This window comes from Lethenteron reissneri, chromosome 56 (genome assembly GCF_015708825.2).
Source record: "Lethenteron reissneri isolate LAM-NWPU_2019-01 chromosome 56, ASM1570882v1, whole genome shotgun sequence".
NCBI classification, from domain to species: domain Eukaryota; kingdom Metazoa; phylum Chordata; class Hyperoartia; order Petromyzontiformes; family Petromyzontidae; genus Lethenteron; species Lethenteron reissneri.
Window position 1 is genome coordinate 9042370 of NC_083834.1, and position 15335 is coordinate 9057704.

The following is a 15335-nucleotide window of genomic DNA, read 5'->3' on the forward strand; positions in this document are numbered from 1 at the left end:
ACCGGACGCCTGCTGCTGTATATTTCGAGTTTGCGTGTCTCTCTCTCTCTCTCCTTGGCCGCGTAGATTTTTCTCCGGGTTCTCCGGTTTTTCCCTCCACATTTCGAATAGAAGTACATTGTGAGTATTTGGCTGTTATAAATTCCACGTGATAAGCCACTTCGTTGAGCTATCATTAGTGGCCAGGTCGCTTCTGAAAAAGAGCTATATAGCTCAGTGGGCCTTACCTGGATTACACTTTCTTTTTCTATATTCTAATATTCTACGAATGTTCTATGCACGGCTGTGAAGCAGAAAAAATTGTGCTTTAAATATCACCTTGGGCGAATTTCGTCAAGGAATTCGGCACGAGCCATGTCTATTGAGATAAAGATGCAGCCCCTTTGCAATTGCTTGCTTGCTCACTCCACTGCCTTTGCACCTCATTGGCTCACAGGGGACGACATTATCTAAAAAGGAAACAGGGAGGGTTTATCCACAGGTTGTTTGTGGGTTCACATCGACGATGGCGAAAAGTGTCAGCTGTTCCCGCCACCCAGGGCCGGATTCAGATTGTGTAGGCGCCCTGCGCTACAGGTACTGTGAGGCCCCCAGTAATATTTTCAAAAGGAAAACAAAGTTAATGAAAAATACAATTTATTTTGACAAGGCTAACAACAAATACAATTCAGCATTCACAAACGAAATAACTTTTCACTTCATCTCTGGATGCCCTCCGGCTGGTGGAGGCCCTTGGGCTGCGGCTCCTAAAGCCCCCACGCCTTAATCCGGCCCTGCCGCCACCGTGAACCACGCTTTGGTGGTGCGGCTCGCGTGAGAACAGCGCCGGCACACGCGGCGCTGTCCGTGGCGAAACGCCGTCCCCGGGAGGCGAACTCTTGGTCCGCCAGCTCCCGGAGTAGCCGAGCGCCTTCACCGAACCTTCACCGACCCGCGCTGACCGGCGTGGTGAAGTATGGCGAGGGAGTTTTCCCTGCACAGTGCGAGGGGCGGGCGGGGGGATGTCCTCGTCGCACACCGACCGACTTGCCTTGGCAGACGAATGCTGCCCCCGTAAGTGGGTCGGTGACACGCAGTCCGTTCACCGAGCACCCCCCCCCCCCCCAAGATGATGAACTGGAGGTGTGCACCGCTACACCCCATACTCATCAGCACGATATATTGGAAACAAACAACAAAAATCAGATATGCGCGTGCAAATAATTCGGTGCGATTGAAAAAGCTAGAGGCAGGCATGAGCCTTTCCCGTTCATCGCCTATCATTTCTGACCGCCGACCCATCGCTCGCATTCATTCCTGGGCCCCCGCGTTGAGCTGCTCGTAACAAAATCGCTCACTGTCCACTTACCGATGCGAGGGAACGTGCTCAGCCAAATGGCGAATATCGACAAAAACGCATCGATGTTCGATGTAAACAATGTCGCCGAAAATGTGATGGCGTTCCACGTGACAAATATACGGCGCGCGCCACGGCAGCTGCGGTATTGTCGGATTGACTTCATCCACAGGGGCTTGCTTCGGAATATTAGACAATTTCATTCTTTTTTAGATTGAACAGGGTACGACGTCTGATGACTCGCTGGGCACCGGTGCTCTAGGCGGATGTGTGGGAAGTCGGGAATCGAACTCAGGTCACCAGGTTCAATAGCGAAGTGCACTAACCACCGCGAAACCTGTCTGGCTTGTCAGCGGTGATCGTGACGCTCTAACGACTGGCTACTTTCTCCTCCCCTCCCGCCACTTTGCAGAAGCCGCTTGGAGCCACAAAGTTCCAGCAGCAGCATCAGCCGTTCTCCACTGTTGGTGATCATCATCATCGTCATTGCCATCATCAAATCCCATCTGCTGCTGATGTTTCCGCGTCATTTTTCTCCATTCTAATAATGCCCCCCTTCTCCCCTCCACATTGCCATCCTCCCCGCCTCCCTCTTCCTCCCCTCTCCTCCACCCACACGTTCCCCTCCTACTCCTCCTCCCCATGCCTCCCCACGCCTCCCAACCCCATCCTCCCTCCAATCCTCCATTTAATCCTCCCATCCCCCCCTCTCCAACTCCTTCACTTTGTCAGTCAATATTTTATTTCAGTCGCCCTCTACCCGTTTCTCTCCACTCGCATTGCCCATTGCCTTTGCTGCATTTCCTATTTGGTGGCATTCTTCGGACACGATCAACGCTGCCTTCATCAATTATTATATCGTCAGGTTCTCTATTATTCTACTCCCGAGTGATTGAAATTCCACAACAATGTGGAATATCCATTACGGCACCGCCACGGCGGGACGAAGGCATTAGACAAAGCTCGTTTGAGCAGAGAGATGTGAGCGATCCACTCTTTGCAAAATCCTTGCAGGGCGGAGTGAATGATGGTGAGCATTGATGTCTCTCCTTTTCAACTCTGAAGTGGGGTTGCCACCGCGCTGGAAATTTGGCATCTGTGTGCCGCTGGCAGGAAATTTATTTGTGCCGAGATCAGGCGACGGTATTTGCTCTGAATATCATTGCAGTAAACTGCACTGCATTGATGGACCAAGGCTGACTGAGAAATATTTGTCTGGATTTAGCCCACAGTGGAAAAGGTGTTGCAACCCTACCCATCCACTCACCAACCCACCCACTCACTCACTCTGACACCCACCCAACTCACCAACTCACCCACCGACTCACCCACTCACCCACTCACTTACCCACCCACTCACCCACTCACACACACACCCACTCACCCACTCACCCACCCACCCACTCACCCACTCACACACACACCCACTCACCCACTCACCCACCCACCCACTCACCCACTCACTCGGGTTTGCCACTAGTCCGGAAATCAGCATCTCTGTGTTCCGCTTGTGGGAAATGATTCGTAACCGCCGGAGAGATCTGGTGCCGTTTACTGCGTTGAACTAAATTTCGGTGAGCCGCGTGGCTTTCATGAACCTGGGCCGACTCGAGAAGTGCCCCTGGGTTGGGTCTGACGGTGGGGGGGGGAGGGGCAAAACGTGACAATCCTAACGAGGAGAGCTGGGACCGTCTGTGACAATCCTAACGAGGGGAGCTGGGACCACCTGTGACAATCCTAACGAGGAGAGCTGGGACCGCCTGTCACAATCTTAACGAGGGGAGCTGGGACCGCCTGTCACAATCCTAAAGAGGGGAGCTGCGACCGCCTGTGACAATCCTAACGAGGAGAGCTGGGACCGTCTGTGACAATCCTGACGAGGAGAGCTGGGACCGCCTGTGACAATCCTAACGAGGGGAGCTGGGACCGCCTGTCACAATCCTAATGAGGAGAGCTGGGACCACCTGTGACAATCCTGACGAGGAGAGCTGGGACCGCCTGTGACAATCCTGACGGGGGGGAGCTGGGACCGTCTGTGACAATCCTAACGAGGAGAGCTGGGACCGCCTGTGACAATCCTAACGAGGAGAGCTGGGACCGCCTGTGACAATCCTGACGAGGGGAGCTGGGACCGTCTGTGACAATCCTAACGAGGAGAGCTGGGACCACCTGTGACAATCCTGACGAGGAGAGCTGGGACCGCCTGTGACAATCCTGACGAGGAGAGCTGGGACCGCCTGTGACAATCCTAACGAGGGGAGCTGGGACCGTCTGTGACAATCCTAACGAGGGGAGTTGGGACCACCTGTGACAATCCTAACGAGGGGAGCTGGGACCACCTGTGACAATCCTAACGAGGAGAGCTGGGACCACCTGTGACAATCCTAACGAGGGGAGCTGGGACCACCTGTGACAATCCTGACGAAGAGAGCTGGGACCGCCTGTGACAATCCTGACGAGGAGAGCTGGGACCGCCTGTGACAATCCTAACGAGGGGAGCTGGGACCGTCTGTGACAATCCTAACGAGGGGAGTTGGGACCACCTGTGACAATCCTAACGAGGGGAGCTGGGACCACCTGTGACAATCCTAACGAGGAGAGCTGGGACCACCTGTGACAATCCTAACAAGGTGAGCTGGGACCACCTGTGACAATCCTGACGAGGGGAGCTGGGACCACCTGTGACAATCCTAACGAGGGGAGTTGGGACCACCTGTGACAATCCTAACGAGGGGAGCTGGGACCACCTGTGACAATCCTAACAAGGGGAGCTGGGACCACCTGTGACAATCCTAACGAGGGGAGTTGGGACCACCTGTGACAATCCTAACGAGGGGAGCTGGGACCACCTGTGACAATCCTGACGAGGGGAGCTGGGACCACCTGTGACAATCCTAACAAGGGGCGCTGGGACCACCTGTGACAATCCTAACGAGGGGAGTTGGGACCACCTATGACAATCCTAACGAGGGGAGTTGGGACCACCTGTGACAATCCTGACGAGGGGAGCTGGGACCACCTGTGACAATCCTAACGAGGGGAGCTGGGACCACCTGTGACAATCCTGACGAGGGGAGCTGGGACCACCTGTGACAATCCTAACGAGGGGAGCTGGGACCACCTGTGACAATCCTAACAAGGGGAGCTGGGACCACCTGTGACAATCCTAACGAGGGGAGCTGGGACAATCCTAACGAGGAGAGCTGGGACCACCTGTCACAATCCTAACGAGGAGAGCTGGGACGACCTGTGACAATCCTAACGAGGAGAGCTGGGACCGCCTGTCACAATTCTAACGAGGGGAGCTGGGACCACCTGTGACAATCCTAACGAGGGGAGCTGGGACCACCTGTGACAATCCTAACGAGGGGAGCTGGGACCGCCTGTGACAATCCTAACGAGGAGAGCTGGGACCGCCTGTGACAATCCTAACGAGGGGAGCTGGGACCGCCTGTCACAATCCTAACGAGGGGAGCTGGGACCGCCTGTCACAATCCTAACGAGGAGAGCTGGGACCACCTGTGACAATCCTGACGAGGAGAGCTGGGACCGCCTGTGACAATCCTGACGAGGAGAGCTGGGACCGCCTGTGACAATCCTAACGAGGGGAGCTGGGACCGTCTGTGACAATCCTAACGAGGGGAGTTGGGACCACCTGTGACAATCCTAACGAGGGGAGCTGGGACCACCTGTGACAATCCTAACGAGGAGAGCTGGGACCACCTGTGACAATCCTAACGAGGGGAGCTGGGACCACCTGTGACAATCCTGACGAAGAGAGCTGGGACCGCCTGTGACAATCCTGACGAGGAGAGCTGGGACCGCCTGTGACAATCCTAACGAGGGGAGCTGGGACCGTCTGTGACAATCCTAACGAGGGGAGTTGGGACCACCTGTGACAATCCTAACGAGGGGAGCTGGGACCACCTGTGACAATCCTAACGAGGAGAGCTGGGACCACCTGTGACAATCCTAACGAGGGGAGCTGGGACCACCTGTGACAATCCTAACGAGGAGAGCTGGGACCGCCTGTGACAATCCTGACGAGGGGAGCTGGGACAGCCTGTGACAATCCTAACAAGGGGAGCTGGGATCACCTGTGACAATCCTGACGAGGGGAGCTGGGACCACCTGTGACAATCCTAACGAGGGGAGTTGGGACCACCTGTGACAATCCTAACGAGGGGAGCTGGGACCACCTGTGACAATCCTGACGAGGGGAGCTGGGACCACCTGTGACAATCCTGACGAGGGGAGCTGGGACCACCTGTGACAATCCTAACAAGGTGAGCTGGGACCACCTGTGACAATCCTGACGAGGGGAGCTGGGACCACCTGTGACAATCCTAACAAGGGGAGTTGGGACCACCTGTGACAATCCTAACGAGGGGAGCTGGGACCACCTGTGACAATCCTAACAAGGGGAGCTGGGACCACCTGTGACAATCCTAACGAGGGGAGTTGGGACCACCTGTGACAATCCTAACGAGGGGAGCTGGGACCACCTGTGACAATCCTGACTAGGGGAGCTGGGACCACCTGTGACAATCCTAACAAGGGGAGCTGGGACCACCTGTGACAATCCTAACGAGGGGAGTTGGGACCACCTATGACAATCCTAACGAGGGGAGTTGGGACCACCTGTGACAATCCTGACGAGGGGAGCTGGGACCACCTGTGACAATCCTAACGAGGGGAGCTGGGACCACCTGTGACAATCCTGACGAGGGGAGCTGGGACCACCTGTGACAATCCTAACGAGGGGAGCTGGGACCACCTGTGACAATCCTAACAAGGGGAGCTGGGACCACCTGTGACAATCCTAACGAGGGGAGCTGGGACAATCCTAACGAGGAGAGCTGGGACCACCTGTCACAATCCTAACGAGGAGAGCTGGGACGACCTGTGACAATCCTAACGAGGAGAGCTGGGACCGCCTGTCACAATCCTAACGAGGGGAGCTGGGACCACCTGTGACAATCCTAACGAGGGGAGCTGGGACCACCTGTGACAATCCTAACGAGGGGAGCTGGGACCGCCTGTGACAATCCTAACGAGGAGAGCTGGGACCGCCTGTGACAATCCTAACGAGGGGAGCTGGGACCGCCTGTCACAATCCTAACGAGGGGAGCTGGGACCGCCTGTCACAATCCTAACGAGGGAGCTGGGACCACCTGTGACAATCCTAACGAGGGGAGCTGGGACCACCTGTGACAATCCTAACGAGGGGAGCTGGGACCGCCTGTCACAATCCTAACGAGGGGAGCTTGGACCGTCTGTGACAATCCTAACGAGGAGAGCTGGGACCGCCTGTGACAATCCTGACGAGGAGAGCTGGGACCGCCTGTGACAATTCTAACGAGGAGAGCTGGGACCGCCTGTCACAATCCTGACGAGGAGAGCTGGGACCGCCTGTCACAATCCTAACGAGGGGAGCTGGGACCGCCTGTGACAATCCTAACGAGGAGAGCTGGGACCGCCTGTGACAATCCTAACGAGGAGAGCTGGGACCGCCTGTGACAATCCTAACGAGGAGAGCTGGGACCGCCTGTCACAATCCTAACGAGGAGAGCTAGGACCGCCTGTGACAATCCTACGAGGAGAGCTGGGACAGCCTGTCACAATCCTAACGAGGAGAGCTTGGACCGCCTGTCACAATCCTAACGAGGAGAGCTGGGACCGCCTGTCACAATCCTAACGAGAGAGCTGGGACCGCCTGTGACAATCCTGACGAGGAGAGCTGGGACCACCTATGACAATCCTAACGAGGGGAGCTGGGACTACCTGTGACAATCCTAACGAGAGGAGCTGGGACCACCTGTGACAATCCTAACGAGGAGAGCTGGGACAGCCTGTCACAATCCTGACGAGGAGAGCTGGGACCACCTGTGACAATCCTAACGAGGGGAGCTGGGACCACCTGTGACAATCCTATCTAGGCGAGCTGGGACCGCCTGTGACAATCCTAACGAGGAGAGCTGGGACCGCCTGTGACAATCCTAACGAGGAGAGCTGAGACCGCCTGTGACAATCCTAACGAGGAGAGCTGGGACCGCCTGTCACAATCCTAACGAGGAGAGCTGGAACCGCCTGTGACAATCCTACGAGGAGAGCTGGGACAGCCTGTCACAATCCTAACGAGGAGAGCTGGGACCGCCTGTCACAATCCTAACGAGGAGAGCTGGGACCGCCTGTCACAATCCTAACGAGGAGAGCTGGGACCGCTTGTGACAATCCTGACGAGGAGAGCTGAGACAGCCTGTCACAATCCTAACGAGGGGAGCTGGGACCGCCTGTGACAATCCTAACGAGGAGAGCTGGGACCGCCTGTCACAATCCTAACGAGGAGAGTTGGGACCGCCTGTGACAATCCTGACGAGGAGAGCTGGGATAGCCTGTCACAATCCTAACGAGGAGAGCTGGGACCGCCTGTGACAATCCTAACGAGGAGAGCTGGGACCGCCTGTCACAATCCTAACGAGGAGAGCTGGGACCGCCTGTGACAATCCTGACGAGGGGAGTTGGGACCGCCTGTGACAGTCCTGACGAGGAGAGCTGGGACCGCCTGTCACAATCCTAACGAGGGGAGCTGGGACCGCCTGTGACAATCCTAACGAGGAGAGCTGGGACCACCTGTCACAATCCTGACGAGGAGAGCTGGGACCGCCTGTGACAATCCTGACGAGGAGAGCTGGGACAGCCTGTCACAATCCTAACGAGGAGAGCTGGGACAGCCTGTCACAATCCTACGAGGAGAGCTGGGACCACCTGTGAAAATCCTAACGAGGAGAGCTGGGACCGCCTGTCACAATCCTAACGAGGAGAGCTGGGACTGCCTGTGACCATCCTGGCGAGGGGAGTTGGGACCGCCTGTCACAATCCTGACGAGGAGAGCTGGGACAGCCTGTCACAATCCTAACGAGGGGAGCTGGGACCGCCTATGACAATCCTAACAAGGAGAACTAGGACCGCCTGCCACGGGGCAAAGTGGCTCATCCCGGCAAAGAGGGCACGCTGGCCTCACAAACTAATTATTCTCAACGCCACGGGGGCCAAAGCGGCCGCCTGTCAAATCCGACCCTCTGCGGGCCGGCGCGGCTCGCTAAAAAGCGACGAAATAGGCTCTGCTGCTCAGGGGCTCTGTGACAAATCGGGCAATAAATAAATGTAAGTGCCCGTTATTAAATGTCTTTTTTTTGCAGTTGTTGCCGCGAACAGCGCTGTCAGACACAGAGATGCAGAGATGCCCTTTTATGATCCACTGTGTTTATCGGATTATTCCTTTCTGGGGGGGGGGGGGGTTCGGGACAGTGGACAGGGGGGATGTAACCCCCCCACCCCGTCCACCGCGGGCCCCCCTTCATTAACTGCGCAGAGATGTGCGCTCGCAGCCACCCGCGTGTCAGGGTTCAAGTTTGCAGCGAAGATTGATAAGTCGGAACAGCGGTGGGCATTGAATCTTCGTTATTCATGCCTCCATTAACGCGTGGGGACATTACCGTATGTCAAACGCGTTGAGTTTTAGCCAATTTCCAATTTATAATTATTAATGACCCATGCTGCCACGTATTGCACTGTAATGGAGAAAACCTTGAAACAAAGTAAAACTGAATAAAAATTACAAATGTCCCTTTTGTATGCAACCCACCATTTTGTTTTTTATCCTTTCTGTTCCGTCAATATGTGTATATTTTTCTTTAAGCGGAATTCACCTTCAAGTATTTCGAACGCGTGAGCACATTCCTGACACCACGGTTGTGTCCTCCGCTTCACCTGTGAATGGGCCAGCCCAACTGGTCACCTGTGAATGGGTCAGGCCAACCGGTCACCTGTGAATGGGTCAGGCCAACCGGTCACCTGTGAATGGGTCAGGCCAACCGGTCGACTGTGAATGGGTCAGCCCAACTGGTCGACTGTGAATGGGCCAGCCCAACTGGTCACCTGTGAATGGGTGAGGCCAACCGGTCGACTGTGAATGGGTCAGCCCAACCGGTCGACTGTGAATGGGTCAGCCCAACCGGTCACCTGTGAATGGGTGAGGCCAACTGGTCGACTGTGAATGGGTCAGCCCAACTGGCAACGTGTGAATGGGCCAGCCCAACTGGTCACCTGTGAATGGGCCAGCCCAACTGGTCACCTGTGAATGGGTCAGGCCAACTGGTCACCTGTGAATGGGCCAGCCCAACTGGTCACCTGTGAATGGGCCAGCCCAACTGGTCACCTGTGAATGGGTCAGGCCAACCGGTCACCTGTGAATGGGCCAGCCCAACTGGTCACCTGTGAATGGGCCAGCCCAACTGGTCACCTGTGAATGGGTCAGGCCAACCGGTCACCTGTGAATGGGCCAGCCCAACTGGTCACCTGTGAATGGGCCAGCCCAACTGGTCGACTGTGAATGGGTCAGCCCAACTGGTCACCTGTGAATGGGCCAGCCCAACTGGTCGACTTTGAATGGGCCAGCCCAACTGGTCACCTGTGAATGGGCCAGCCCAACTGGTCGACTGTGAATGGGCCAGCCCAACCGGTCACCTGTGAATGGGCCAGCCCAACTGGTCACCTGTGAATGGGCCAGCCCAACTGGTCGACTTTGAATGGGCCAGCCCAACTGGTCGACTGTGAATGGGCCAGCCCAACTGGTCGACTGTGAATGGGTCAGCCCAACTGGTCGACTGTGAATGGGTCAGCCCAACCGGTCACCTGGACATGGGCCAGCCCAACTGGTCACCTGTGAATGGGCCAGCCCAACTGGTCGACTGTGAATGGGTCAGCCCAACCGGTCACCTGGACATGGGCCAGCCCAACTGGTCACCTGTGAATGGGTCAGCCCAACTGGTCGACTGTGAATGGGTCAGCCCAACTGGTCACCTGGACATGGGCCAGCCCAACTGGTCACCTGTGAATGGGTCAGCCCAACTGGTCACCTGTGAATGGGCCAGCCCAACTGGTCGACTGTGAATGGGCCAGCCCAACCGGTCACCTGGACATGGGCCAGCCCAACTGGTCACCTGTGAATGGGCCAGCCCAACTGGTCGACTGTGAATGGGTCAGCCCAACCGGTCACCTGGACATGGGCCAGCCCAACTGGTCACCTGTGAATGGGCCAGCCCAACTGGTCACCTGTGAATGGGCCAGCCCAACTGGTCGACTGTGAATGGGTCAGCCCAACTGGTCACCTGTGAATGGGCCAGCCCAACTGGTCGACTGTGAATGGGTCAGCCCAACCGGTCGGCTGTGAATGGCTCCGCAAACAACGAGAGTGAACGTTGGTGCAAGGCAGTGGCGATGTACATTCACGCGCTGTACGCAACCGCTGGCAGTTGCAATCGTTGCTCGTCACCTGAGAGCTTTGCGCTTTATTAATTCATTCATCTATTCGTTGCGAGTGTTTACCCAAGAAAGAGTATGGCCGCCCTAAAGTCGGTGCACGAACGTGGGGAGCTGTAGTGAAATGGTTCTCGCTCACGGCCAACACCAGCGACGATTATCTGAACCGGTTCTGGGCTTCCCCTAGGTCGACTCGGCCTCATTTGCGTACCTGGTGCATTGTGTAAAAATCGCCACTGGAGAGACAAAGACGGGCGGGCGGGTGGGCGGGCGTGGTGCTGGCCACCTAGGCCCTCGTGTGCCATGCCGGCCTTCATAGGTGCTCGCTAATAGCACTTGCCCCAACAGTATGTTAAGGCTATATGGTGGATCTTTGTCTTTGGACACGAATATACTAACATACACTCGCTGCAGAACTGGGGGAGAACCAACAAATGCCACTCGCTCTCGCTCTCTACAGAACAGGGCGAGAACATGGAAACTCCACGCAGAAATGTGCGCCTGGGTCGGGAATCAAACCCAGGGACGTCTTGCTGTTCGGCCACAAGCGTTACCACTTCGCTGTCACCCTGACGAGATTATAAATATATATTTTGCAACACCTCAATATCATTCAGGAATTTACAATTCCCCCCCCCCCCCGCTTCCCTTACCCCCAAGAGCAATTATCTCGCACGCATTTCTCATAAATATAAAACAGGGGTCGTCTTACCTCGTTCACCATGAACATCAGCTGTGTCACCTCCACGCCGTTCTCGTGTTGGCAGAAGCAGTCCACTCCAGGCCTCCCGAACCTGTGCGGCCGTCGTCAAGGAGGAACTGAAAGAACGATGCCGTCGCGATCGAGACCGAGCGCAGCGTTCAACAACAAGGCACGGGCGGCAACAGCGGGCCGGCGGCGGCGGCGTAGCTGTGGAGTGTGCAGGCGGTGCAACTGCACCGGGGTCCACAGGGGCCGTGGGGGCCCAGGGGGTGGGCTGTGAAGAGGGAGGGGACGTTGGGCATGGGACCCCGTTGCCCGATAAGCACGGTTGGCTACGTACGGTGCGAAAGAGTTTCAACATACGTACATGCACTGCCCAGACTCAACACTGCCCAGACTTAACACTGCCCATAGACTCAACATTGCCCAGACTCAACACTGCCCACAGACTCAACATTGCCCAGACTCAACACTGCCCACAGACTCAACATTGCCCAGACTCAACACTGCCCAGACTTAACACTGCCCATAGACTCATCACTGCCCATAGACTCAACACTCCCCAGACTTAACACTGCGATAGACTCAACACTCCCCAGACTTAACACTGCCTATAGACTCATCACTACCCAGACTCAACACTGCCCAAACTTAACACTGCCCATAGACTCAACACTGCCCACAGACTCAACACTGCCCATAGACTCAACACTACCCATAGACTCAACACTGCCCACAGACTCAACACTGCCCAAACTTAACACTGCCCATAGATTCAACACTGCCCACAGACTCAACACTGCCCATAGACTCAACACTGCCCATAGACTCAACACTGCCCAGCAACTGCAGCAGCAGAAACTGCAGCAGCAGCAGCAACTTCTGCAGAAGCAGTAACTGCAGCTCCCTTTGATGCTGTTAATCCTGCATATTGCACATGCATATGCAGTACTAATCACATTCCTGCATTTCCCATAAATATGCTAAATTCCTTTTGATATGCAAATTCCTTTGTCAATGCGCCCAGCTTATATATATGCTCCAAGCTCGTGTGCTGTTTCATTCAGACTCTGTCGCCTCGACGGACCTGGTTTTCACCTGAGGACGGCTGCTTGCGTTGTGGCCGAAACGTCGTGAGAATTGTTTTATTATGTTTTATTTTTATTATTTTATTACTTCCCTTCTACGTGACTTTACCGAAAGAACCAAGAAGATGAATCCCTGCAGTCACGAAAGCTTTAAATCGAAACTGCCCACAGACTCAACACTGCCCACAGACTCAACACTGCCCATAGACTCAACACTGCCCACAGACTCAACACTGCCCATAGACTCAACACTGCCCATAGACTCAACACTGCCCATAGACTCAACACTGCCCACAGACTCAACACTGCTCATAGACTCAACACTGCCCATAGACTCAACACTGCCCATAGACTCAACACTGCCCATAGACTCAACACTGCCCATAGACTCAACAATGCCCATAGACTCAACACTCAGCGCAGAGGCCGGATAACTGGAAGAGCGATCCATGGTCCGCTGATCCCAAATAAACCGAATCCCCGGATAACGGGACCACGAAGAACCGCAATGCTCCTACTGCTGCATATTGTTCAAGTGAATGCAAGCACAGCCGTCTTTGCCTCTCCAGTGCTGAGGATGCTTGACGCTTGGGTTCAAACCGCCTCTCACCCCGGGTATGGAGAAGTATCTCTGACCGAGGATTAAACTTGGATCGAATATGTAACGGGTTTAATTGGGCTCAGTACGATCACCAATGGCTGCACGAATACAGGAGCAGTGCACCTGATTTGCGAGCAATGCGTTTCTGGGTTGTACCTTTACCCTTGAAAGGGACCTTTGTATACGTATTACCCCAAATCCACCAAGACAGCTTATAATACAGATCGTATTTTACGTGGTTGCGCCGAGAGAGGTCTATTTGGGGATCCGTCGGGAGTAGCCGTGAGGTATGGGCATTACAGAGTCGCCCCGAGGCATCGCTTCATCTGTGCTCCATGCTCTCTCTCTCTCTCGGACGTCACGATGAAAGCAAGAGGCAAACTGCGAATGGATAATTAACCCGCCCCTAAAAAAATATCTACAAACAAACACCAAAACACCTTCTACGCCGTGTAAGGCCCCAGTGAAATCATTTTGTGTGGCCCTGCCAAGGCAACCGCAGGAGGGACTCGAAATTCAATAAATCTCGGAGCAAACCTGGAAAAGCAGTTGCGAGTAGCAACATCATCAATACCAGCTAACATCACACGCCTCGCCAAAGAGAAGCAGTTCCAGCCATCGCATTAGGGGCGAGATAATTAAATGTTTGACCAAATATAAGAGGCGAATTTTTAAGTTGATCATTTTGTATGGCCCGCGAATGATGTTATAAATATCCAAATGGCCCCACCCCTGTTCTACGCCCTCATCAAATTCCCCCAAGCCAAGCTGCATTGCCGGGCCCTGCGAGTGGCGAGCGGTACCAGAGGTTTTGCTTTAGGGGCCGCGAGCTGCAGCGTCCAAACGCTGCGCCAAGCTTCTTTGGCCTTCCCAGGTGTTGCGCTCTTCCACCTTCATCGACGCAACACTGAGCAGCGTGGTGAAGTACGATCAATTAACCACCACCACCCCCCGCTCTAACAAGACCTGCACAGCCCTTGGGGATGCTGTACCTATGCGCAAGGCGTCCGGGCGCTCCGGGTTCCCCCCGGGTGTGAACACTCAGTAGTTTCATCTTGATTTGAATCTTGAATTAAGTACTCAGTAGTTTTTATTTTTTCTTTAACCAGGCAAGGCCCACTCAGCTACACAGCTCCTGTTCAGAAGCTACCTGGCTATCACAAATGATAGCTCAACAAAATGGTTATCACGTGGACATTTACAGCAGCTAAATGCTCTAAGCGCGTGATGTTGTTTCTAAATGTGGAGGGAAAAACTGGAGGAACCGAGAAAAGTCCACGCGACCACAGGGAGAGAGAGAGACGCCCAAACTCCATATGTACAGCAGGCGTCAGTGTCGTGATCGAACCCACGAGTTCCTGCATACCGGGGCGAGGGAGTTAACATTTCGTCACCGCGGCTCCCAATTGGCCCATAACACCTTAGCAAATAGAGGACCGCAGAGCTTAGGCAATTGTTGATTAGCGCCGGCTCGTCGCCGCGTGGCTGTTGCTGCTGCCTTGTTACCCGCTCGTCCGTGGTTCCTCCTCCTGGACGCCACTCCCTCCCTCTCTCTCCCGGAGAGCGAAGAGCGTAATGCTGTGGAGCAGTGTCACAAGTTGACGTTATTTTGTGTAATACAAAAAATACCGAATAAAATCCATTATCTGAAGCGTGCCAGAGGGTCTGCACGACCCCAAGACGCAAATCAATTTGGGAATAACAGTGCGGAGCTTTTGAAAAAGGAAAAACAAATATACCCATCGTAAAATTGTGCTCATCGCCTCTCCATTACTCGCTGCCCCATTAACGGCGTCTCATCTAAATCCTACCCCCCCCCCCCCACAGGCACCCAAAAAAAGAAACCAGATCACCTCCGAATAAGAATAACTGCAGCGTATATTGCAGCCTATAAAGGAGATGAATGATTTCATCAGCGATGAAAAACACAAGCAATGCTTGTCAACCCCCCCACCCCCTCCCCAGGGGTGTGTTGGGCTATATTCTGTGGCATTGTATCATTTTCATGGGTTTTGTGCACGCGCGTGTATATACCCGGCTTATTTATATTTCGAAATTATATATATGTTTGTGTGTGCGCACGACGATAATTATAACAATGCGAACGACAAAGCTCTCGGGGACTGAGCCCCGTGGCAATCGGGTGCCGGGTCGTTCCATCTCGAGCCGCGCACTTCGCTCGCGAGCATCGGCGCGCTCCAATTTAAAGAGACCCCCCCCCCCCGTACCACCACCACCATCATCACCATCATCACCATCATCATCACCATCACCGTCGTCGTT

The 15335-nt window shown here is 54.7% G+C and overlaps 1 protein-coding gene across 8 annotated transcripts in view; it reads right to left on the bottom strand.

The window, feature by feature from the left end:
• Positions 1-15335, bottom strand: part of LOC133357110 (syntaxin-binding protein 5-like) — a 203998-nt gene that overhangs the window by 117299 nt on the left and 71364 nt on the right. For all 8 annotated transcript variants that reach the window (XM_061574897.1, XM_061574898.1, XM_061574896.1 and 5 more), the window contains exon 3: positions 11373-11454. In XM_061574897.1, coding sequence (XP_061430881.1) covers positions 11373-11454 — 82 coding nt within the window. The remainder of the gene's footprint in view (positions 1-11372; positions 11455-15335) is intronic.